General features: G+C 33.2%; 2 protein-coding genes across 7 annotated transcripts; one reads left to right on the top strand and one right to left on the bottom strand.

Moving 5' to 3' along the window:
• Positions 1-26: 26 nt before the first annotated feature.
• LOC111416080 (metabotropic glutamate receptor 5-like) lies at positions 27-11121 on the bottom strand. Of its 5 annotated transcripts, XM_023048027.2 has the most exons (10): positions 10553-10664; positions 10383-10501; positions 10061-10302; positions 7278-8011; positions 5988-6234; positions 5700-5932; positions 5480-5646; positions 5185-5427; positions 4994-5132; positions 27-1326 (listed from the first exon to the last, which is right to left on the bottom strand). In XM_023048027.2, exons 4-10 carry the CDS (start codon positions 7954-7956, stop codon positions 176-178), a joined length of 2859 nt encoding a protein of 952 aa, XP_022903795.1. In that variant the 5' UTR covers positions 7957-8011; positions 10061-10302; positions 10383-10501; positions 10553-10664; the 3' UTR covers positions 27-175. The 5 variants fall into 5 exon arrangements, with proteins under 5 accessions (XP_022903795.1, XP_022903794.1, XP_071050858.1 ...); XM_023048026.2 differs by having other exon boundaries at positions 10383-10666; XM_071194757.1 differs by lacking the exons at positions 10061-10302; positions 10383-10501; positions 10553-10664 and adding an exon at positions 11033-11121.
• Positions 11122-11777: 656 nt separating this feature from the next.
• Positions 11778-20139, top strand: LOC111416081 (major facilitator superfamily domain-containing protein 6 jef). 2 transcript variants are annotated; one of them, XM_023048028.2, is made up of 6 exons: positions 11778-11865; positions 16984-17078; positions 17134-17897; positions 17947-18665; positions 18715-19233; positions 19452-20139. In XM_023048028.2, exons 2-6 carry the CDS (start codon positions 16984-16986, stop codon positions 19545-19547), a joined length of 2193 nt encoding a protein of 730 aa, XP_022903796.1. In that variant the 5' UTR covers positions 11778-11865; the 3' UTR covers positions 19548-20139. The 2 variants fall into 2 exon arrangements, with proteins under 2 accessions (XP_022903796.1, XP_022903797.1); XM_023048029.2 differs by lacking the exon at positions 11778-11865 and having other exon boundaries at positions 16422-17078; positions 18715-19240.
• The last annotated feature ends 3845 nt before the right edge of the window (positions 20140-23984 follow it).

Here is a 23984-nt window from a genome sequence, read left to right as displayed (position 1 = left end):
GATTTTTTTTTTTAATTTTTAGAGAAACATTTTAAAAGAAATTTATTTATTTCTAATATAATAATAATAACAAAATATAAATAAGTTTCTAAAATGTTTTTGGAAGACTTTTGACTAAAATAAGGAATTTGCAATTTTTTTGGTCCACTTTTTTAACTAGAATTAATTAAAATAATTAAAGTGCTTGATCTGGAAGTGTGATAGTAATATTCTTCAACTCGCAATTTTCAGTTTGGCAACAATTCCTTTCCGTAATTCTCGGCGTTAACCTCTGCGTCCTATTTCCATAACTTTCCAACAACATTTTAGGATTTAGAAGTACCTGTAATAACTCAACTTCGGTTTGGCACGATAACGTTCTTTTATCTGGTCCTTCATCATTAGAATTTTCTTTAAAAGTCGTCGTTGAATGCTCATCCCTCCAACTATTACTAATAGAACTTTTCTCGGATAAAGCAGAAGCAACCCTCGAACCAATATGACATCGAATCGTTTTACTAGTTGTAAAAAACGAGCGATTATTTCGTTCCGGTCGCAAAATGATTATATAAAGTTTTGGGACGAATAAAAAAGCCCAAGTAACCATCGCGCTTAAAGTTACACACATTGAAAAAGTAATAACTTTTGAATTACTCCCAAAGTAAATCGGAACGAACGCAACCCAAATAACACACGTTGTGTACATTGCGAAACCAATAAATTTCGCTTCATTAAAGTTTTCCGGAACATTTCTTGTTTTTAAAGCATACAAAGTACAAAAGAAAATTAATAAAAAATCATAAATTAACGGCACCAATACCCCTTTCGGACTCGTATTACATTCCAAAACCGTTTTAGTCTTCTCGTAACTAAATTGACTATCGGGTAATTCATAAAACAACATCCAAGTTGATACAACAATCTCAATTCCGATCAAAATACAAGTGATAACAACTTGAGATGTCGTCGACATAAACATCCGTTTACGAGAAGAGGGAAATTTCTTTTTCGATCCCGCTAAGATCCGTGCGATTCGATTAGTTTTCGTTAATAAGGCGGCATAAATCATAGCGAAACTTAATCCAGGCAACGTTCTTTCTAAAGCACAAGAAATCATCGAGGGTTTCGCCAAAATCGAATAAACCGAAGCGTACGCTAAACCCATCCCGATTAAAATTATATAAGAAAGTTCTCGCGTTGAAGATTTAACAACCGGGGTATCGTTGTGTTTTAAAAAAACCACAAAAGAAGAAATTGTTGTTATTAAACCGATTATTGAAAAAGTCATTGCGATAATTGCTTCGGCATCGCTCCATTTTGTGTAAACAATCGGAAGTTTTATACAATCTAAAATTAAAAAAAAATATATTTATTTTTTTGAGGTTATAACAATGTCATTTTTGACATTTGTCAAAATTTTTTGGTTAATTTTTAATAATTAATTATACTCTATTTTTTAATTCGGAAGTGTGTTATTGGTCAGTTTTAAGCAAATTACACTAGGAAAATTAGAGATGTTTCCGGCCGCCTAGAAACATTCGGATTTAGCCACACGTCGCTCAGTATGGATATCTATCTGTATATCTAAACTAGAAAGTTTCGGGTTTAGCCGTGCGTCTGAGGACTTGAAACTGACCTATCCCAACATTTTATATAATAAAGTCAGGAATTCCAAACTCGAGCAAACATGGGATGTCTATAGAAAAGCCCTAACGGAATATAACTTGGCTATCCGCAAAGCCAAAAGAAAAACCTGGCGCAGCTTCTGTGAAGGCATAGACAATACGCCTACAGTTGGTCGTCTGCATAAGATCTTGGCAAAAGATCACAACACTGATCTAGGCCACCTATGCAAACAAGATGGTAAATATACAGAGGATGCTAAGGAATCGTTGGAGCTCCTACTGAGTACACACTTTCCTTCCTCAAAAGTCTGCCCCCATGCAGATGCCGACCCTGAAGTAATGGACATAACCCGTCCATCAGGTAGGGTTCGCAGCACAGCTGGGAATATTTTCACACCCAACAGAGTAAGGTGGGCTATCTCGAATTTCAAGCCCCTAAAATCACCTGGAGGAGATGGAATTCTGCCTATCTTTCTGCAAAAAGGCTTAGAAGACCTTCTCCCAATAATAATATCCCTATATATAGCTAGCTACAGCTTTAGCTATATACCCACTCTATGGAGGAAAGTAAAAGTGGTGTTCATACCTAAAGGTGGTAGGCGTTCAAACGCGGACCCCAAGGCGTACAGACCAATTAGCCTAACTTCATTTCTCCTCAAAGGGATGGAAAAGGTAATCGATCAATACCTAAGGAATGGAGTGCTTGTCACAAATCCACTCCACCCTAGCCAACATGCTTACCAGAAAGCAAAATCAACAATTACCACTCTCCATGCTTTGACTAGAACCTTAGAGGAGGCAATTGCAACCAAAGAGATAGCCTATTATGGTGCCTGGTAGTTGATGACTTGATGAACACCCTAACTAAAAACGGATTTAAGATACAAGGGTATGCTGATGACCTGGTAATCACAATCCGAGGTAAATATGATTCAATCATAACTCAGCTAATGCAGAAAGCCCTACTATTCACCAGTTCTTGGTGCACAAGCAATGGGCTCAGCATCAATCCCAATAAAATCGAAATAGTCACTCGGAGAAGGAAGCTACAAATAAAAGCACCCACCATTGAAAGCAGAACTATTAACCTCAAAACAGAAACTAAATACCTAGGGGTAATACTTGACAGTAAACTAAACTGGAACTCACACTTAGATAAGGTGAGGAAAAAGGCCATCATGGCAAACCAGATCTGCCGCAGGTTCCTAGGAAGGAACTGGGGTCTCAAACCACGAATGGCTCATTGGGCCTACGTAGCAATAATCAGACCCATGGTCGCCTACGCCTCATTGGTTTGGTGGCCAAAAACAAAACATAAGACAGCTCAACAACAGCTGGCACAAATCCAGCGGTTAGCATGTCTTAACATAACGGGTGCAATGAGATCCTGTCCGACGGCTGCTTTGGAAGCCCTACTCGGTCTCACACCGCTCCACATATATATACAAAAGGAGGCAGCCTTAAGTGCCTTATCACTGAAAACAGTTTCTTCACTCAAGTTGATGCAGGGTAACCTCAGAGGACACCTCGAGATCCTCAAAGACCCATGTCTAAATCACCTGATTGAAATTAAAACGGACCTTATACCGACGGAATACAATTTCAACCAACCGTATAAGGTCATATTTAGTAGCAGGGATGATTGGGCCTCAACTAAAAAGAGGAGCCCTAGCCTGGTACACCGATGCTTCAAAGACAGTAAGATCTGGAGTAGGCATGGGCATCAGTGGACCAAATAGCCACATAAATTGCCCCTCAACTCGGACTTAACAATTTTCCAAGCAGAAGTTCTTGCTATAAACTTCTGCACCGCTTTGAACCTACAGAAGGGACAAAAAGGTGCATCCATAAACATTTTCACAGACAGTCGGGGCCGCCTTAAAGGCAATTCAGGCCTACACGTGTGGCTCCGCACTGATCAGAGAGTGCACCAACAACCTGAGAGAACTGGCTAGGGGCAATGATGTTACCCTATAGTGGGTTCCAGGTCACAGCAACATTGAGGGCAATGAGAAGGCCGACAAGCTGGCCAAAGAGGCAGCAAACACGCCCTTCATTGGACCCCAACCTGGATGTGGACTACAAAAAAGCCACCTAAAACAAATAATCAACAACTGGGAGGCTTCAAAGATAGCCTTACGCTGGAAAGAAGTTCCAGGTCACAGACAAGCGAAGAGTATGATAACTCCGTCGCAAAACAAAACCAAAGAGGTTTTATGCCTCAGCAAAGGGGATCTAAGAACGCTCTCAGTGCCCCTAAAATACCACCTCTTCCACATTGGACAAGCTGAGGATCAAACTTGTCGACTATGCAACGACGAGTCAGAAACTGCTGAACATATACTGTGCAATTGCGTCGCCAGAGACCGTCTAAGGCACAACGTCTTCGGTAAAACTCCCCTGTTACCTACCGACATAAAGGTTCAAGACCTCAGGACAATACTAAGGTTCATTAAGGACCTACATTTGCCCTAAACCTTTGGAGGGCTAAAGTTACAATAGATCTTATAGGTCGCGGTAACGAGAGGGGCCGCCCTCCTCAGCCCGGCAGCAATAATAATAATAATAATCCCAACATTCTTTCACGCTTTAATTAGGGTTTCCTCACTCTTTAATTGGAGCTTCAAAAGAAAAGGACCTGTCTTAACAGTCCTTCACTCTATAATTAGAGTTTCAAAACAAAACTGACCTATCCTAACATTTTTTCACGCTTTAATTAGGGTTTCTTTACGCTTTAATTGTAGTTACATAAGAAAACTACCTGTCTTAACATTCCTTCACGCTATAATTAGGGTTTCAAAACAAAACTGACCTATCCTAACATTCTTTCACGCTTTAATTGGAGTTTCAAAAGAACACTACCTGTCTTAACATTCCTTCACGCTATAATTAGGGTTTCAAAACAAAACTGACCTATCCTAACATTCTTTCACTCTTTAATTAGGGTCTTTTCACGCTTTAATTGGAGTTTCAAAAGAACACTACCTGTCTTAACATTCCTTCACGCTATAATTAGGGTTTCAAAACAAAACTACCGTAACATTCTTCTTTCCCCTGGATGTTTAACATTTCAAAAGAAAACTGACTTTCGCAACATTCCTTCCGGGGATGATTGTCATTTGTAAACAAAACTAACCCTATCCAACATTCTATCTGAAACTGGTCATCATATTGCCACAGATATAGCAGTGCTACGGCATCAAGCGACCTTGACTTTATCAAATAAAACTGCAGATCTGAACTGTTGATCAGATGTAGTGGTAGATCTTTTGACGGATTATGCTTTCTGAAGAGATGTATACAAAAATTACACTGTAACGTGTCTTTTCATTTTACTTCTCCGAATTAAAAAATAGAGTATTAATTTGATTAAACATTAATTAATTAACCTGTTTGATTAGTATTTGGCGCAGATCCGTTTAAACATTTTTCACAACGGGTGTTATCATACGGATGAACAACTTCATCGTTTCCACATCGGCTGCATGCCCAACAACACTTCTTTTCTTTTCCCGATTGTTGCACATTCTAAAAAAAATCCCAATTATTATTAAAAACTTTAACTAAAAATCAATTTAACTTTATAATGTCCAACTTTGCACGGCATCGAACAAACTGAACTAACTTCAGTTCTATTTCCAAATTGGATCTCTTTGTGCCACATTAACGTCCCATTATGCCAGTTTCCAATTTCTACGTAGTCATAAGTGTCGTTCATTTTTCTTTGGTAGTTTAATATAACGTATTTTCCTGGCGGATCTCCGTTCTCGTCGAATTGAACCGTGTCGTTTTCGTATTCGAATGAAACGTTCATTAAATAACTCTTAAAAAAATTAGATTGATTTATTTGAAACTGTTTGTTTTGAAGTATTCACTTTAAATAATGATCCGTTGAACGATTGAAGTTTGGGGCAAACGCCTAAAGCGCCCTGGCAAAGATCTTTTTGCATGTTATGAAGTCCGTGAGCTAAACTATAAATTGCTTTAACAACAAAGCTTAATTTCGCATCTTGACGATGGTTTTTTGGGAAACGTTCTTTACCTAAAATCAATAATAAATGCAGATATGACAGAAATTTAGTTTTTTAAACTTACCGGTACATTTTTCTTTGAGTTTATCATTTCCAATTTGTTTATTTAACGAACAATGGAAAAAATCCTCCCACATTTCTTTAAACCATGGATTTCTTAGATTTTTGTGAGGATTTAATTTTAAATAATAATTTTTAAAATCTTTTACAATTGGAGAATGAATTCGAATTGAAATACTACCCCAAGCGATTTCTTCATTTCCTTCTGTTACATCACTTCTATCGGCCCAACCATCACTTTTAAAACAAATAGAATAGTCAATATTAATTATTTTATTGCTGTTATGTTTACCTTCCTATAAACAAGAAACGGTTTGTCATATTCAATCGTTTCGTTGCTTCTAAAAGTCCTCGAACGGTAAAACCTTCGCAAAAACACACCACGACCACCGCCTGTTTATCTTGATCTAATGTTTTGATGGCTTTTTCGAAGATTTCTTCTTTGTCGTTACTAAGAACGGAAAATTCTCGGGCGATGCAAACTTCCGTTTGTTCGGCGAGTTCCCGGAACGCTTGAATTCCGGATTGGCCGTAATTTTCTGTGTAAAATGAGAAATCGCAAATCAAATCAAATTGGAACGTGACGAATAAAAAGGAAATTGTGGAGAATAAGGAAATTGTGAATTATGATGAGATTTTAAATCTAGTTTGATTATAATTTTAATAATTAAAGAAATAAATAGATAATTAATTTTATCATTATAAAATTAATATCTGTCAATTTGACGTCTCAAAATGTATCAAATGTCAAATCACAATTTTGACGTTTCGAACATAACCTAAATCAATGTAATTCCTTTTAAAGAACTTTTTTTACATAATGTTATCATTAACACGGCAATTTTTATATCATACCTTAAAATACGGTCTTTTATCTTCAATTTGTGATATAAATCGTTAACTAGAAAAAATAAGATCAATGAGATTTTTTAAATTTTGGCGTTTTCGAACGTATCCTAATTCAACTTAATGACTTTTTCTATCGAAAAAATAATTTAGGTTGGTATTTATGATTTATAATTGACAGTGACAGGTCAAATTTAACAGTTTAAATAGATAAAATTAAAGGATTAAGAATTCTAGGAGGAACGTTTTCATAACCTGAAGAATAACTTTATAATAATGGATGAATTACTAATTATTTCAATTATTAATTTGTTTAATTTTTTGCTTTCGTTAGTTGTGTGTCAGTTTGGTTGCATAACTTTATTGGTATGATATGCCTTTATTACTGAAATGATGATAAAAAATAGCGTGTAATATCAATACGATAACACCTAAGCACTAATAAACCCGTTTATGGAACAATAAGATTTATTACTGCTATATAGTCATAGAAATCGTTTCAGTTATATACTTTTATGATAACGTAAAAATATAACTTTGTTAATAATAATAATTGAAGATGTTGAAGTGTTTTAAAAAATTAATGACATAGAAACAAAGACGTCGTTAACCAAACATAAAACAAAAAATTCAGGTTATTCGCGTTTTCCCGGATTCTCATTGTTGTGTTTGCTTGAACTCTCTCGTTTTACATCCCTCAACAATCAATACTATTTTTTTCTTGCGAATTACTTACCATTAGTGTTAACGGCTGAAACATAAGTCCATCCATAATTTCTTACGATATCCAAAATGACTTGAGCTTGATAAAAATCGCTTGGGACGACCCTCAAAAAATAATTAAATCGACTTTTATCGGATAAATCTTTTGATGTCGCTGAATACCCAACTTGTGGTATATGAAATAATTGTAATAAATTCTGTACTTGTAGCGCAACAGAACTCGATCCGGGTCCGATAACGCCAATTAGCGGCCCCCTTTGTTCGGTAAATTTCGATTTCATTTCCGTCTGATTAATATAGCAAACATTAGTACTTGTTCCGGGATGCGGTTTTACAGCGTCCCTTATCAATTCGATTGATTGTTGAAGAGCTACGGGGGCGTACCAACACTCATCGCGAATTTCAATACCCAACGTAATATTTGGAAGTAAATTTGGATCGGAATTGATCTTATCGATCGTTTGAAACGCAGTTTCAACACGTTGTATTCCGTAGTTCTCGCGAATTGAACCGCATTTTATAATGTGACCCGAAATTTTATTTATTAACGACGGCTGATGATGAATTGGAAGTAACGCTCCGATGATGAAATCGCCGTTTAAAAAGGCTGAGATTTGTTGGTCGTCGTTTCCTTCGTTGATGATGATTAAAAGGAAGATTATGAAGATGACGACGTAGAAATGGATTTCCATTTCTTGTCAGTTATTGAAATGGGTAAAAACATTTTCTTTTTTTCTCGGTTTAAACCTAAATCAACAAAAAGAAAAAATTTAAAAAGCTAAAACCGGTTAAAAGCGACATAAATTTAAGCGTTCTTTGCCAAAATTACCACGAAAACAGAAATTTATCATGCTCCTTTTTGTTACTTTCACTCTGTTATTCTGACATGGTGAACTTCGCCAACAATAAATAGATTAAAACCAAGAAAATTTATGGTTATTTTTCTTTGGTTTTGTTAGTTTTCTGAATTTTTCTAGTTCTAATTGTAAGTCTAGTGTTACTTCTAGTTTTAGTTTAATGAAAAATATAACAACAACACTAAAGCTGACCAAAGATGAAAAAACCGTTGTAAAAATTTGTTGCTAACTTCTCGATAGTTTATAAGTGACAGCAGTAAGCTAACCTAAACTGTCAGAATTAAATTCTTTTTATGACGATGATAATAAAAATTTCAATGAAAGTTTGTGATGATGAAGAATTTTTCAGCGATTATGGCGAGGTTGAGAATGTAAGTGATAGTGAATTACCTAGAATCAATTCTTTGTGGCTGTACGCTAAAACGCGATTTTGACATTTCAAACATAACCTAATCCAACTTAATTTCTTTTAAAGAATTTTTTTTTACAAATTTTTAACATTAACACGACAATTTTTATATTATACCTTAGAATATCGTCTTTTATCTTCAATTTTTGATATAAATTGTTTCTCAACTCCACTAAATAAAATCGATGACTTTTTAAATTTTGACGTTTTCGAACGTATCCTAAAATTCAACTTAATTCGTTTTAAAGACCTTTTTCTCTACCAATTTTTATTATTAACTCAGCAATTTTTATATAATACTGAAAATAGCATCTTTTATCTTCAATTTGTGACATAAATAGTTTCTTAACTCCAATAAATAAAGTCAATGAGATTTTTTTTAATTTTGACATTTTCGAACGTATCCTAATTCAACTTAATTCCTTTTAAAGATTTTTTTCTACACATTTTTATCATTAACACAGCATTTTTTATATATTGAAAATAGCATCTTTTATCTTCAATTTGTGATATAAATCGTATCTTATCTTCAATAAATAAAGTCAATAATGAGATTTTTTAAATTTTAACGTTTTCGAACGTATCCTAATTCAACTTTATTCGTTATAAAGACTTTTCTACAAATTTTTATTATTATCTCAGTAATTTTTATATGATATTGAAAATAACATCTTTTATCTTTAATTTGTGATATAAATCGTTTCTTAATTTCAATAAAGTCAATGAGATTTTTTTTTAATTTTGACATTTTCGAACGTATCCTAATTCAACTTAATTCCTTTTAAAGATTTTTTTCTACACATTTTTATCATTAACACAGCATTTTTTATATATTGAAAATAGCATCTTTTATCTTCAATTTGTGATATAAATCGTATCTTATCTCCAATAAATAAAGTCAATAATGAGATTTTTTAAATTTTGACGTTTTCGAACGTATCCTAATTCAACTTAATTCGTTTTAAAGACTTTTCTACAAATTTTTATTATTATCTCAATAATTTTTATATGATATTGAAAATAGCATCTTTTATCTTCAATATGTGACATAAATAGTTTCTTAACTCCAATAAATAAAGTCAATGAGATTTTTTTAATTTTGACATTTTCGAACGTATCCTAATTCAACTTAATTCCTTTTAAAGACTTTTTTTCTACACATTTTTATCATTAACACAGCATTTTTTATATATTGAAAATAGCATCTTTTATCTTCAATTTGTGATATAAATCGTATCTTATCTCCAATAAATAAAGTCAATAATGAGATTTTTTAAATTTTGACGTTTTCGAACGTATCCTAATTCAACTTAATTCCTTTTAAAGACTTTTCTACAAATTTTTATTATTATCTCAGTAATTTTTATATGATATTGAAAATAACATCTTTTATCTTTAATTTGTGATATAAATCGTTTCTTAATTCCAATAAAGTCAATGAGATTTTTTTGAATTTCGACGTGTTCGAACGTATCCTAATTCAACTTAAAAATATTTAGTAAAAACTTTATCTAAACACGTAATATTTACCATTCCAAAAACTTGGCGAGAAAATTCGTGAAATTTACGAGATCAGTTTTCGTCGGCGCACAATAATTTTCATTTCTCAATTCTATACAACACTTCTTGGAACGACTCCAAGAAGTTTTTCATTGCTCTTAACACCTTTTTGATAAAATGATTTTTCTTCATTAATTAAAAGTAAATGTATCATTTAATACGCGCTTTGATGTTGTTCAAGCTGAAATATCGATAAAATACTGATAGAGGTACTAAAAAAAGAAACACTTTTAGATATTATCGTAATCAGAAAAGTCTAAAAAACACATTAAGAAGCTTTCATGATAACTACCTTTTTTTGCAAACTTTACCAAGTCACTTTTCGTCTCATCAACTGGATAATTAATTAAATAAGGGGAAAATTAAAGTTGCTACAAGAAATTAGCATCTGTCGCTTCTCACTAATCACCTCTAAATAATGAATAAAAAAGAAAAGAAAGGAAAAACTTTTTTTAAATTAACCTTTTAACCCCTTTTCTTTGTCTTTGAAATCGTCGTTTTGTTTCCGGTCAATCGATCGTGAATTTATCAATTTCAGTTTTAATTACACCTCAAAGCTTTGCAAAAATAACTGTACTTGTAAGAATATCAAGAATTTTTTCACTTAATAAATAATATAAATTATTTTTTTTTTATTATTGGAAATACAAAGAAAAAAATGTTAGGAATGTAGAAAAATAATTTCTATTAAAAACACTTGATGCGTCATTTATTTTTCAAGATATTATTGTTAAAAGAGTTTATTCAATATTAGTAGTATTAATTAAATGGTTAAATAAATGTAACCTAAAAATATTTTTTAAACGTCAAAATAAATTGACGTTTAAACGTCATGCTACTTTATGCAACTTTATTTAAAACTTTTCACAACTTATTTTTATACTAATTATAATAAAAAAGAATCTTTTTATGTTTAAAACTATTAATAACAATTAATCTTACCTCATATCCCATTACTTTAAAGTTTTTTTATGAAAAACTTTGCAATTTAGATTGTCACGTCGTAAATGAAAGACAAGTTTAAACTGAACGCGCCACAACTTGAAAGCACCTTAAAGGGTTAAAGCTTCGTGTGTTGCGCAAGCGCCCACCTAAATTATGAAAATCCAACGAGGAGGCCCTCCGAGGTATTTACCCGATGTAAATAGGGTCAGTTTAACAAGTACAAAAATCTTTACAATTTCAAAAACTTTTTTTCGTCTTCTTATTGTTTTCTTTTTAATTCAAAAGAAACTGTTAATTTTAAATCAAATGATTTCACAAAAATAAACTCAAATCAAAGTTAATAAATAAACTTAATTGAAGCCTTGAAACACGAATTGAAGTTAGCCACATTTGATTTATAAATAAATTTATAAATAATTTAAAAGAACTTTTAATAATAATAAACTTATAAATTAATTAATTGAAAATAATGAATCAAACTAAATGATTGATTTAAAGTATATTAAAGTTTTATTTCTTAAGAAACCCGATAGATGGTGCTCTGATAGGTAATTAAATATGTTAAATAAATTAGTATTATATTTTTTATTGTTCATTTTTATTTATTTATTATTATTTTATAACAATTTTTTATAAAATGTTTAATATTTTAAAAATAAGTGGTGCCATCTCAGAGCGCAGAACCCACTTTACTAAAACAATTGCTAATCAACGTTAAAGAAATCGCCATTTTCCAAGCGTCTCTTAGTTCATATTCCAGCGGATTTTTCCGGGAAATTCAACAATATAAACGGTGAAATTACATTTAGGAGTGTTTGAAGGTACTCGGGGTAAGTTTATACAAAAATATTAATAGTTAGAGCGATTTTTTAGATTAGGTAGAGGCTCCAAGTAACATAACCTCTTTTTTTTGTGGAATTGTATGTAAACAAACGTGTTTTAAATAAAATTTTTAACACTAGACCCAAGGTCTATAGAACATAAGGTAATACCGATTCTCCTCCTCTGAGAGGCAAGGTGGGTCAGTGACGTAGCTGGTTCTATGAACAGCACAACACGATGCGAGGTTTATATATTTTATATAGACTGTACCACAGTATAGGCACGTATAGGCTATCTTTTATTTTGACTGTATCGAACCAGTGACGTCAATCTGCGGGGTAATAATCGATACTACAGAGGCATAGGGAATGAGGTAACCTTATGTTCTATAAACCTTGCACTAGACCTACAAGCTTAGGTTGTTTGACGTTTTGGATGCCATGTTGGAACCTTCTTCAAAAACAAGTTCGAAGTAACGAAATCTAATCTTAATGTCCGGTTCTTGCTAGCACTTTAATTTTGTCGAACTCCATGATGTGTCCTCCTTTATGGTAAAGCTCCGCGATTGCAGATTATTGGATTTTATTCAGTCGGTGATTCCTCTCGTGTTGCTTGATGCGGCGTTCGATGTAACGTCCACTTTGGCCAACTTCTGCAAAAGATAAGATGCAAACTGATCTTAGTATGGCTCTGATTATCTCAATATCAGCCTTAGGTGATTTATCAGAATCTCGAGCTGGGAAACAATACATACAGGGTGTCCCGCAACGATTGTACAATACTGCATCAGCGTATTCTCTGATCGAAAACAGACAAGAAAAGTCTAATAAACATAGGTCCGAAAATGGACTAATTTCGAGATATTCAAAGTTTTAGTTTCATAAGCTGACCTATTGTAAACATCATTAATTCTAACGATTTAGATGCAGTAATTATATGATTACCATGGTTACGATGGTTAAGATAAAGTTTAATAAATAATAAGATAATAGGTTTGTTCGAGCAGAGAATTAGGTATTAGTTTGTGACAAATTAGTGCATTCATGAATGCGCATGCGCACGTAACAATTAATTGCGAACTAGTACGATATTTGTCACAGCTCGAACAGTAAAAATATGAAAACATTGTATTAAACATTGTATATGGCCATTGTATTACTTCGTCTGATAGGTTGCTTATAAAATACACTGTTCGCTGGATTACAGTTTGTAGGGAACTTATACTAATATTAAATCTATCAGCTACATCTCGGAAAGAACCCGTCTGATGACCAGCAAACCACAGAAATATTAATATATGTTGTTTTTCTGTTAATTTTCCATTTCCTCCGGCTTGATAATTATAATACTGGCTGGCTTTAAATCGATTTGCTAGATCTTCAGCAACTACTCTACTCAAACGAAAATGTTCCATAAATTCTGAGTCGCTAACTGTTGTACTGTTATTTCGAAGTACTCTTCATTTTTTGGCCTTATTCGCACTGGTGTATCAAGTAATTCACCTTCTAAGTCATCATCACTTGACTCAAAATTTACTAAAGGCATCTTCACTTGACGACGAAATATCGGACATGATTAGTTATACTCTGATTTATACTAGGTACTTAAGAACGTGTTAACAACAATTACAGATTAATAAAGCGGATATTGTGTTTACAAATATAAATCGATTGTGTTGCCCTCTCGACATGCTACGTTTATTACCAACAAACTAGCAAAGTATCCATTGCGCATGACAGTACACAATCCGTCAACAATTTTTCGAAAGTCAGCAAATTGTAAAAACTATACCCAACCAGTACCCAACTAATCCTAAATTCTGATCGAACACACGACTGGTAGTCGAAAAAGTCAGAATTAACAAATAACAAACCTAATATTAAGTTAATTAATACAGTTCATTAATAATTTAACAAAACAAGTAACAAAGATTGTCGAAGAAAATCGTTCAACCAGCATAAAAACAACGAATATTTAACAAATTAGAAAAGATTCATGTCATAATAAATGTTCAATATGCGCACCATTTACTTCTAAACACAAACGGATACGTTTTCTAAATGAACTTCTAATGCGTTCAAAGATACCAGGAATTTGTTTTACTGTGTCAAATGCGTTACTAATTTTATTCTTCAAATCCTGCACATTTTGAACGTCTTCAGAATAAACAATTTGTTTTAAATGTCCCCAAAACCAACAATCTAACGGATTTAAATCTGGTGAACGAGGTGGCCCTCCTCGGCCAATCCACTTATTGCCAAATCTGTTATTTAAGTATGCTCGAGTAGCGCGTGCATAATCGTGCATAAAGTAGCAATCTTCTAGAATTTGTTGAGGTAATTCATCAAATGCCTCTGTAAGGTCATTTTATAAAAAATGTATGTAGGCATCGGCTGTCAATCTCTTTGAAAGAAAAAATGGACCTAATAACTGATTACCTATAACTCCAGCCCATACATTAACACTGAATCGCCACTGACGATGAGTTTCTAGTATTGCATGGGGATTTTCATCGCTCCAAACGTGCGCATTATGAATATTAAAAATTCAGCTTTGAGTAAATGTTGCTTCATCCGTAAATACAATGTTTATGGGAAAGTCAACGTTTACTACCTCTTCCTGTATGGCCCACCTACAAAAAATCTCTCTTTTTTCGCCATCATTTTCTGTTAGAGCTTGAACGGTGTTGTAATGATAAGGATAAAGCAACTGCTCCCTTAAAATGCGGTGAATGGTTGTTTTATTAATGTTTTCTTGTGCAGAAATTCTTCTAATGCTGGTTGATGCATTTCCATCGACTCTTCTCAAAACTGCTTCTTCTAATTCCACCGGCCTTGTGTAACGTCTCTCCGTGGAATGGCTGTGGGTTACGCTTCCCGTTTCTTTTAATCTGAGAAATAGTCTGCTAAAGGTGTGATTATTAGGCAATCGTCTGTTCGGGAACCTTTGCGCGTAATGACGAGCTGCTAACGACGCATTTCCATCAGCTAGTCCGTAACAATACACCATATCCGCCATCTCTTCCTTGGAGTAATTAATAGGAGCCATACTTAATAGTTTTATTAAATTAAATAGTAAAATAATAATTTCGTGAAGTATTATTATTTTTTTTTGATTAGACAACTTATCGTAATCATAGTAACGACTTAATTATTATAAAAACAAATTTAAATTCATGATGTTAATTAACAACATCAACTTATGAAACTGAATCTTTGAATATCTCGAAAATAGTCCATTTTCGGACCTATGTTTATTAAGCTTTTTTTGTTTATTTTTGATCATAGTATACATTGATGCAGTTTTGTACAATCGTTGCGGGACACCCTGTATATGAATAAAGAATTGCAGAATTCGCAAAAAATAATCCATTTATAAAGTTGTGCAAATTTCATATAAAAAATAAAGTTGTGTTGAAAATAGATGTTCCAAATTATCGTACGATAATGAGTTTCAGTGTATTATTGTATTGTATATGAATTGAAATAATTATCGTACGTTTGGCAACACTGATTCAACTTAAACCACAGAATAACCAGAAATGACAGTGAGCCCGTCTAGACAAAATCAGGCCTTGTGAATCGCCATTTTATTGGAGTTTATTTTGAGCTAATATCACATCGGTTTATTATTTACTAATAAAAGTTTGACATATTGACTCCAACCTAAAGTCTATTTATGATATATACATAAGTTTATATAAGTACGTGTATCTCAAATAATTAAATAATGTTTCTTATCATTAACTGTTTGGGTAAATTACTAAGAACGTGTAATTCTGTCCTTAGAATTATCAATAACGATGGATTAAAAAAATTTATATTGCAATTCTACTTTTATATATAAATTGTGTATATATTATATTATTAAATAAAATAATAGTATAAACACAAAAAAAATGCTGTGTATAAATAATTCTTTTACGATACAAATTTGAGCGTGTGAACCTGTATTATAAACTCCAATAAAATGGCTGAAACAGTGGAGCCATACATGGCGCCAAAGCATCGAGGTCCCAAACTCGCCAATCTAAAACATCAAACGTTCCGACAAAGCTGTCACTTCTGGTTATTCTGTGCTTAAACCATTGAGGTCTTATATATAATCTAGAGTGCGTATGTGGTGGTGGTGGGGGTAATCAGAAAGTCAGACATGTTGGATGTACCGACCTGAACTTAGCTATAGTTTCAAGTCTCTATTGTACCTACAATTATAACCTCACAATTCTTATAAATATATTGTTATTTTTATTAAAATTTTATTTTTGTTGAAGGTTTTCGAATTCTTTTTGTTTCACATATGTTTTTTATAATTTCCATAAAATGTTTCTGGTTAGTTGACTTGAAATTAACAAATGAAGTTCAAGTAAAGTTTATTATTAAGGAATGTTCAGTTCTTTAAAAATAAACTAACTATTATTTATAAACAAAAGGTTAACGTGATCAATCAGAATTGTTTTAAATATTTTCTTCTCAGTTTACGTTAATTATAAGAGTTATTATTGTTAAAAATTATTAAGTTCTTTTAAAATGTTATATTATAATTAATAATTATTTATTAATAAAAAGTTAATGTGTTTTGTTTTGGTTATTATTTTCTGTTTTTCCAGTTTATAATAATGTAAATTTTTGCATAAGTATATATAAGAATTTCGAATTTCCCGCTAAGTTGGTACATCTAACATGGCGACCTTTCTAGCTTCATTTTAGGCGTGGTGGGGACAATAGCATACGCACTCTAGATTATATATAAGATCTCAATGACTTAAACTCAATAAAAGTTTCAAATTTCAATGACATTGAATTTTGAAACAGTCCCTAGATGACGCTTTGATTTTCGGGTTAACATAACGGGAAGAACCCTGTTTTATCACATACAACTTTTTAAATTAAATAATAACAAAATAATTAAAGTTAAAACAGAAATAATAATAGACATACTTCTCTTTGATCGTGGTTATCAAAATAAACAAGATTTATCATCAAAAAAAATATTTGCGGGTTAGTTCTCAAGATAACCATAAGAGTGTACCCCGCTATTGATTTTTCAAGTAGGGTTTAATGTTGAATTGATTCGCGTTCCACAGCAACCTTGTAAAACATTGAAGCTTTCTTCTGTGTAAATAGATGGATGAAAATTATCAGTACCCCATGCAAGGGGCGTCTAAAGGGGCCCGACCTCTGGTCGACCCCGAAGCGGAAGGCGAAGTAGATCCGTCTATGTAAGAATTTAAAATTTTATTATTATCAATTTTTTTTTTGTTAATAATATTTTAGTTATCCCGAACCAAAAGAAGCAACTCATAAAATCCGTGGTAAATCCGATATACTTGAGATGCTTTTCGGCTCAGTCGATCAAGAACTTTTAATCGTCAAAAGTTTCTATTTTTGTTTCTATTCCGCTTTTGGTTCTTTATTCCCCCTCATGGGCGTTTATTTTAAACAGATGGGGATGAATGCGAGTCAATGTGGCTTTTTGATCGGTTCAAGACCGTTCGTCGAATTTTTATCAGCCCCATTCTGGGGTAGCATAGCCGATCGATATCGAAAGGGAAAAATCCTTCTTCTTTTATCCCTCGGGGCTTGGATCATCTTCACCGTTCCTTTAGGTTCAATCCAACCACCAGCAACCAGTTGTATGGAAATTAAGAATCATACAGCGACGTTAAAAACACCGGAAGTTACTAGAGGAATTAATAAACGATTTATAAAGGAAAATGGTGGTTTTGAGAATGGAATGGGTCATATTAGAGTTTCTAGGTCGACTAAATTGGTGATAAATGCCGGACAATCGCCGATAAACGTTGATTATGCATCGAATTATAAACCAAAAGATCATCACAGTTGGGTTCAACCGATTATTAGCTCAATCGTTTATCGTACTCAAGATATTGAGAAAGCTTTTTTCTTGTTATTGTTATTAGTGATTATTGGAGAATTCTTTAGCGCCCCTGCAATCACTTTGGCTGATTCTGCCGTTATAACAATTTTGGGTGAGGATGCTGATAGATATGGTCATCAACGAATGTTTGGATCGTTAGGTAGATAATCAGTATAATTTTATCTCCTTAATGCATAATTTCTTTGTAGGTTGGGGATTAGCAATGTTTTTCGTTGGGATCGCTTTAGATCACTCAACAGCTTTTCCGAACCATCCGTGTGGACCACAACAGAAAGAAAAAAATTACACGATATGTTTCGCGACTTTTTCGGTATTAATGGGGGCCGCCTTAATAACGGCCACGCAAATCAGTTTTAAATACGATGAATTACCGGATGAGGAGCAACAAAAAGGTGAAAATGAGAAACAACCACCACCGATGACGTACGAAGACCAGATGCAAGCCCAATTAGCCGAACAATTAAATTTACCATCTTTGGCTAATACCAGGGCGGTGAATCAACCAATCCCCGATCAAAATCAACCTCAATCTGAGGCTAAATCGAAGATTTTTGCCCAAACAATCAGGGAAATGCCTGAATGGATGACAGTTTTGACTCAATTTAAAAATTTAAAGTGTGCATCGTTTTTGTTTGTGGCTTGGTTTATGGGATTTGGAATTGGGTTAATTTTTACGTTTCTGTTTTGGCATCTTCAGGATTATGGTGGTTCCCCTACGTTGTTTGGGGTCGCTTCCGTTATTAATCATATTTCGGAAATTTTCGCTTATTTCTTTAGCTTCAGATTGATTCGACAAATGGGACACGTTAAGGTGCTTTGTTTAGGATTGGTTGGTAACACTTTGAGGTTTTTGTATATTTCTTGGTTGACGAATCCATGGTGGGTACTTCCCTTTGAGTTTATGCAGGTAAGATTTATTTAATCGCAACGAATTTATTTTAAAATGGTCTTTTTAGGGTATCACCCACGCCGCTGTTTGGGCAGCTTGTTGCTCTTATATTGCTCATAACACCCCTCAACAACTTCGCTCATCAGCTCAAGGTGTTCTTCAAGGAATCCATCACGGTTTAGGTCGAGGTTGTGGTGCTGTAATCGGTGGACTATTCGTAAATTCGTTCGGATCAACAGCTACTTTTCGCGGTTATGGTCTAATTTGTCTCGTCGTTTTGGCAGCGTTTGTATTTATTAATTTTTATCGCGTCGATCAGGGCACCTTTGTTTCTGATTTACCACAAACGGAAGATCCGCGGCAAGTTGCGGAAGAAACGTCGCATTTAGCACCCCATGGAGTACCTAGTAACCCGATTCCGAGGGCTTTATCCAGCACGAAATTACATGAATTAGCGAATCAAGGGGATGGGTATGGGGCTACGTATCAAACGGGAGTTGGCGGCACTTTAGATATTCCCGGTGGTAACCCAAATCCGTTTATGCATCAAAATAATGGGGGTGGAACAAAATATTCAGGATTTCAGGTAAGAAGTAAGTATTAGTTTATAAATAAATAATTACTAATAATAAATTACTTACCAAAAAAAAATTGACATTTTAATTGTCAATTTGACATTTCTTGCGATTAGTTGTTGTTGGTGTTAATAGATGGCGCTATAAACCAATTTCATTATTGAAAACGTCAAGTTGACAACTTGTCAAAAAATTTTTTAATTTATAATAAATTCACTATTTCACATAGATGAATAAAGGAAACAGATGCAGTTTTCCAACAGCTGTGACACAAATAGAAATACAACAACCAATATTGGTGGCTTCTACTTCATATGATTGGTAAAGAAAGTAATTAGGTTTTTTTTTGTTGAAAATTGTTTATAAATGTATAAAAAGTGTGTTAAAAAATTGTTTTTGTTTAAATGTAAATAAACGTTAGAAAAGAATCCTGCTTAAACAAAAACCAACAAAAAAAGTGATATTAAAACTTATAGAAAACGTTTTTTCTTAATTTAAAACACCAATTTAAGCTGTATACAATCGATGTGTGTTTGCCTGGTGGATTAAAAAGGAAACGTATATGTTATAGTTCACCGAAACAGGTTACAGTGATACTTAATACACACTTAATTGGTGTGTTTACCTTAGCCGATACATATCTTCGTAAAAGAAAAGCCAAAAAAATATAATGTTATTAAATTAATTGATGCTAAAAAGCGAAATAACGAAACGAAATAAAATGTTAAATGATAAATCAATTGTTTGTCGATATTTTAAAATGTATTTATGCATTTACACGGTTATTATTAATTATACATAAAAAACTATGTATTAATATAAGTATTATATAATACGACGAAATGGAGCACTTGTATTTAAAATGTAAATGTTGGTAAAGTATAGCTGCACTAAATAAATGGATATATAAATAATAATTTCTATTTCTTTGTGTATTAAGTATTACTTAATTTTTAAGGTTGGTCATAATGACGGCGCACAGTGGTCTACATTCGAAAAAACCCGAACAAAAATATTTTAACGCAGTTTGGGTTGAGATAATTTTTTGAAATTTGGTATGTGGCTATAGGACTATATGCTAAAGACTTTGTGAACTTTTGGATCAAATATAGCAACCGGAAGTACTAATTTACTTGAGGTCACATTCTATTTTTTTCATATAATTTAGGTCCTTAGAATTGGATAAATACAAAATTTTATACAACGCTATTAAATCGTGAAGGATAGCTATAGTAGAAATCACGAGAGCTGGCAGTGACAGATCGCTTAAAAATGGTATGAATCAAGATATGGACGTACGACTTAGATTATTTCACCACATACATTTAAATGTAGGTTATGTTAGTAATGGAGGTTATATGTCAAAGATTGTCAAAAATATTATTTAATGATTTTCCTTTCAAAGAAAACATTTTCGGCTTGTGAAAACACTGACAGATTCATGACAACGCTTACAAGACGTTTCGATTTGAGGTTATAATTATAGAGTTACATCCCTTAGAAGAACAGACGTACTTTTTCGACGTGGCCATTTGAATTGTACAGCAGACATATTAAACTAATGCTATCTCTTTCTAACACACATTACTCCGCTAGAGAGTAATTTGTGAACTACGTATGGCATTTGTAAGAGCGGAAAATGATGATTTACTGCCAGCTCTCGTGGCGTCTACTATAAATACAAAATTGTTTAAACTAAATTGGTTATATAGTTTACTTCGATGTAAGGTTTCTATAAATAAATCTTTAACTACAGAGTGTCTCACGTAACTGGTTCGTTAGAACTTTTTCAGGTTCCACTATTCGTACAATTTTGAAATTTTGGTAGCATGGGTTGTTCATTCGGAACTTTCAATCTAAAATATTTTCAAGATGGCTGCCACTTCCGGTCTACCGGAAGTAGACCATAATTTCGTTATTTTAAATAGAATGCTATAGTTTTTATTACGCCATTTAATTGTACGTAAAAAAATAGGTTAACTTTGATAAAAGTTATTTGTACCTAGCGTTTTTCGTTTTCGAGTTATTTTGGTTCTAAACTTTTTTTGGTAAATTTCAGCATGCTGTTTAAAACCCCATATCTCAGCCAACGTTCATTCAAAAAAGGTGTAAATTGGTACGATTATTCTTCAGATGCTGTCAAATAGATTGTCACTTGTTGTATCGGAGTATCTTATACAGGTGGTCAAAAATTGAATTATTGTTTCTCCATTTTCAATGGCGAGAAAGTAGAAAATTTTAGATGGAACGCACCATGCTTTTTTAGCCTATCAGAAAGAGAATTTAATTCTCTATAAATTATCTAGGTTGCTTAACAATGTGTGTTTCTCCTTGTTCTGTTTCAGACCATTCTTCGTCATCTTCATCTTCGTTGTATCCTGCCTTATATAGCTCTTGTTCTGATTCTTGTTCTTCGTCATATTCATCTTCTTCTTCGCGATCTTTTTCTTCTTCCTGGTCTTCTACATTGTCTATTATAAGTAATCTTTTAGTCTCCATACTCATCTTTTTATGTTTTCTAGAAATGTGCGGTTGAAAATTACTTATAAATGGATCTGAGCTGAGTAGCAGTCTTTTAAATAGATCTTCATTCGTATCCAGTCTACTACATTTCCTTGTGTGGCTCTCTCTAAATTTTCAGATTTTTTTGTTATTAGCTTCTTGCGCTTCTTCCGACAACTCTCCAATAGGTAGTAGAGCTTCTTTAATGACTGCAGATCCATGTATCAAAATTTTATGAACGCTGGTTGGCATATAGTACCAACCATAAAATGGACGTACTTTTCGGCAGTTTTGAAACAGTATTTATCAAATTCATTGCAATTAATATTGTACCCACTGTTTAATGAAATCTCTGATGATAATTTAGTAAAAGTACGTATGAACCAGTCACCTTCCAAGCTCTAATTTTTAATCTATATGAAATGTGCAGCAGACACACAAAAACCCCAATGTATGCATGGAGAACAGACAAATCAAACTTAAAACCTTGCAGCTCTACCGTTCATCAACTAACACTAGAAACTTTCGGGTTTTGCCGTGCGTCTTCTAAGAAAAGGTTTGACGTTTCGGATACCATGTTGCAACCTTCTTCAGAAACACTTCGAACCAGTTTAGTTAGTTAAGAGTTAGTACTAGTTTTAGTACTAGTTTTAGTTCAATTAACTCTGGCCGTGAAAACCTTCGTACTTATAAAAAAAGTAGATATTTCAAGTGTTCCAGTTTTTTGCCGCACTGTATCTAACAACCACTTCCGGTTGTTAGATATGCCTGAAACTTTAAGTCTAGTATTCTATTATTGTTATGCGGGTTTACACCAAATATACGAGATTTATCTTTTAAGAAAAAGAATATAAGCATTTTATATGAAAACAGTCAAATAACACACTCAGGCACTGATCATCTTTGATCGCTAATATCTTGGTAAGGAGCAAGTTAAAGCAAGATGTGGTTATCATGTTATATAGAGCACATCTCAAAGAATAAGAATATTCTAGCGACAAAAGTTCTTCTTACGTCTTCTGCGAGATATATATGTTAAAACATTTGGTTGTAACTTCAAGTAGGTGTTAATTAGCTTTAAAAGAAGTGCTTATTACGTATTTCTGCAAAAATATTTTAAAAATTAGAACAGTGCCAAATGAAGACCTTTCTATACTGTTCAAGATAGCAACAACGCATTGTGTCTTGAAAAAGTGGAACACAATATATTTTCTTCATCTAAAGTTGTAGCATTTTATGATATTTAATACACAAGAATTGTAGTACTGTTTTATTGCGTACAGTTAGCACTAGAAAGTACATAAGACTTTATTCCTTTCACCTCTCAGTCTATTAGGACCTAAAGTACATGTAACATGTTAAAAAAAACGAAAAAAAATTTCGAAAATTTGATTTTCATGTCTTGTCAATAATAAATTGTCAAAAAAATTGCTTTAACCTTACTTTTAATAATAATTATTTGTAAACGTAAATAATTTAATGAAGTGATAAAGAAAGAAGCGTTTAAAGAAGAAAAATTAAAAATGTCGTATACAAGTAATGTCATCATGGTAATTTCTAATTTTAATATGTTAGTAAGTATCAAATTATGTTACAGATAGAATATATTTATTCCTGACGGGCCATGCGCCAATAAAATACCACCTCTTCCATATTGGACAAGCTGAGACATAAAGGAACAAGACCTTAGAACAAATCAAAGGTTCATAAAGGACCTACATTTCCCTAAACTTTTGGTATTGGTGGAAAGAGAGATAAAACATAGAATAACTGCAAGCAGGAAAATTATAGGATGCCTTAAAAACATAAAAAAACTGGGAAAAACACTAGTAGAGTCTGTCCTGGGCTATGGTAATGAGATATGTTTATGGCAGTAAACGCAGATCTAGAAGAAAAACAGCTTCAGGCGGTCGAGATGGACTATTTGAGAAGAAGCGCGAAGGTGTTAAGACTGCAACGAATAACTAATGTCGAAATCGCATAAAAACAACGTCGACAGTGATAGACAGAATCAAAGCAGGGATTGATTGAGGATGAATGACAACCTCTAGCCGACTAAGTTATTTAAATGGGTTTAAATGACGGCATCGCAAAGGCAATGTGAGGTATCTCAAGGCATCTCAAGGTAGAAGATACGCAGGATAGAGAGACTTGGAGAAAGGAATTGAGTAGATAACGCTTAGTTGTAATTTGATATGTAACATTTGTTGATGTGGACCCATGTGAGCTCATCTAGCTCAATAGCCAGATAAAGCTAAAA

The sequence above is a fragment of the Onthophagus taurus genome, chromosome 3 (assembly GCF_036711975.1).
Source record: "Onthophagus taurus isolate NC chromosome 3, IU_Otau_3.0, whole genome shotgun sequence".
NCBI classification, from domain to species: Eukaryota; Metazoa; Arthropoda; class Insecta; order Coleoptera; family Scarabaeidae; genus Onthophagus; species Onthophagus taurus.
Note: the sequence above shows the minus strand (reverse complement) of the source record. Positions and strands in the feature narration are given on the sequence as shown.

What these genes read in the sequence shown, in the direction of transcription:
- LOC111416080 (XM_071194757.1), bottom strand. Translation starts at nt 7,956, where the DNA reads ATGGAAATCCATTTCTACGTCGTCATCTTCATAATCTTCCTTTTAATC. An exon ending in TCAACGGATCATTATTTAAA is followed by an intron (nt 5,428 to 5,479) that starts GTGAATACTTCA and finishes AATTTTTTTAAG; the next exon opens with AGTTATTTAATGAACGTTTC. An exon ending in GCAAAGTTGGACATTATAAA is followed by an intron (nt 5,133 to 5,184) that starts GTTAAATTGATT and finishes GATTTTTTTTAG; the next exon opens with AATGTGCAACAATCGGGAAA.
- LOC111416081 (XM_023048028.2), top strand. Translation starts at nt 16,984, where the DNA reads ATGGATGAAAATTATCAGTACCCCATGCAAGGGGCGTCTAAAGGGGCC. An exon ending in TTCCCTTTGAGTTTATGCAG is followed by an intron (nt 18,666 to 18,714) that starts GTAAGATTTATT and finishes TGGTCTTTTTAG; the next exon opens with GGTATCACCCACGCCGCTGT. An exon ending in CAAAATATTCAGGATTTCAG is followed by an intron (nt 19,234 to 19,451) that starts GTAAGAAGTAAG and finishes TATTTCACATAG; the next exon opens with ATGAATAAAGGAAACAGATG.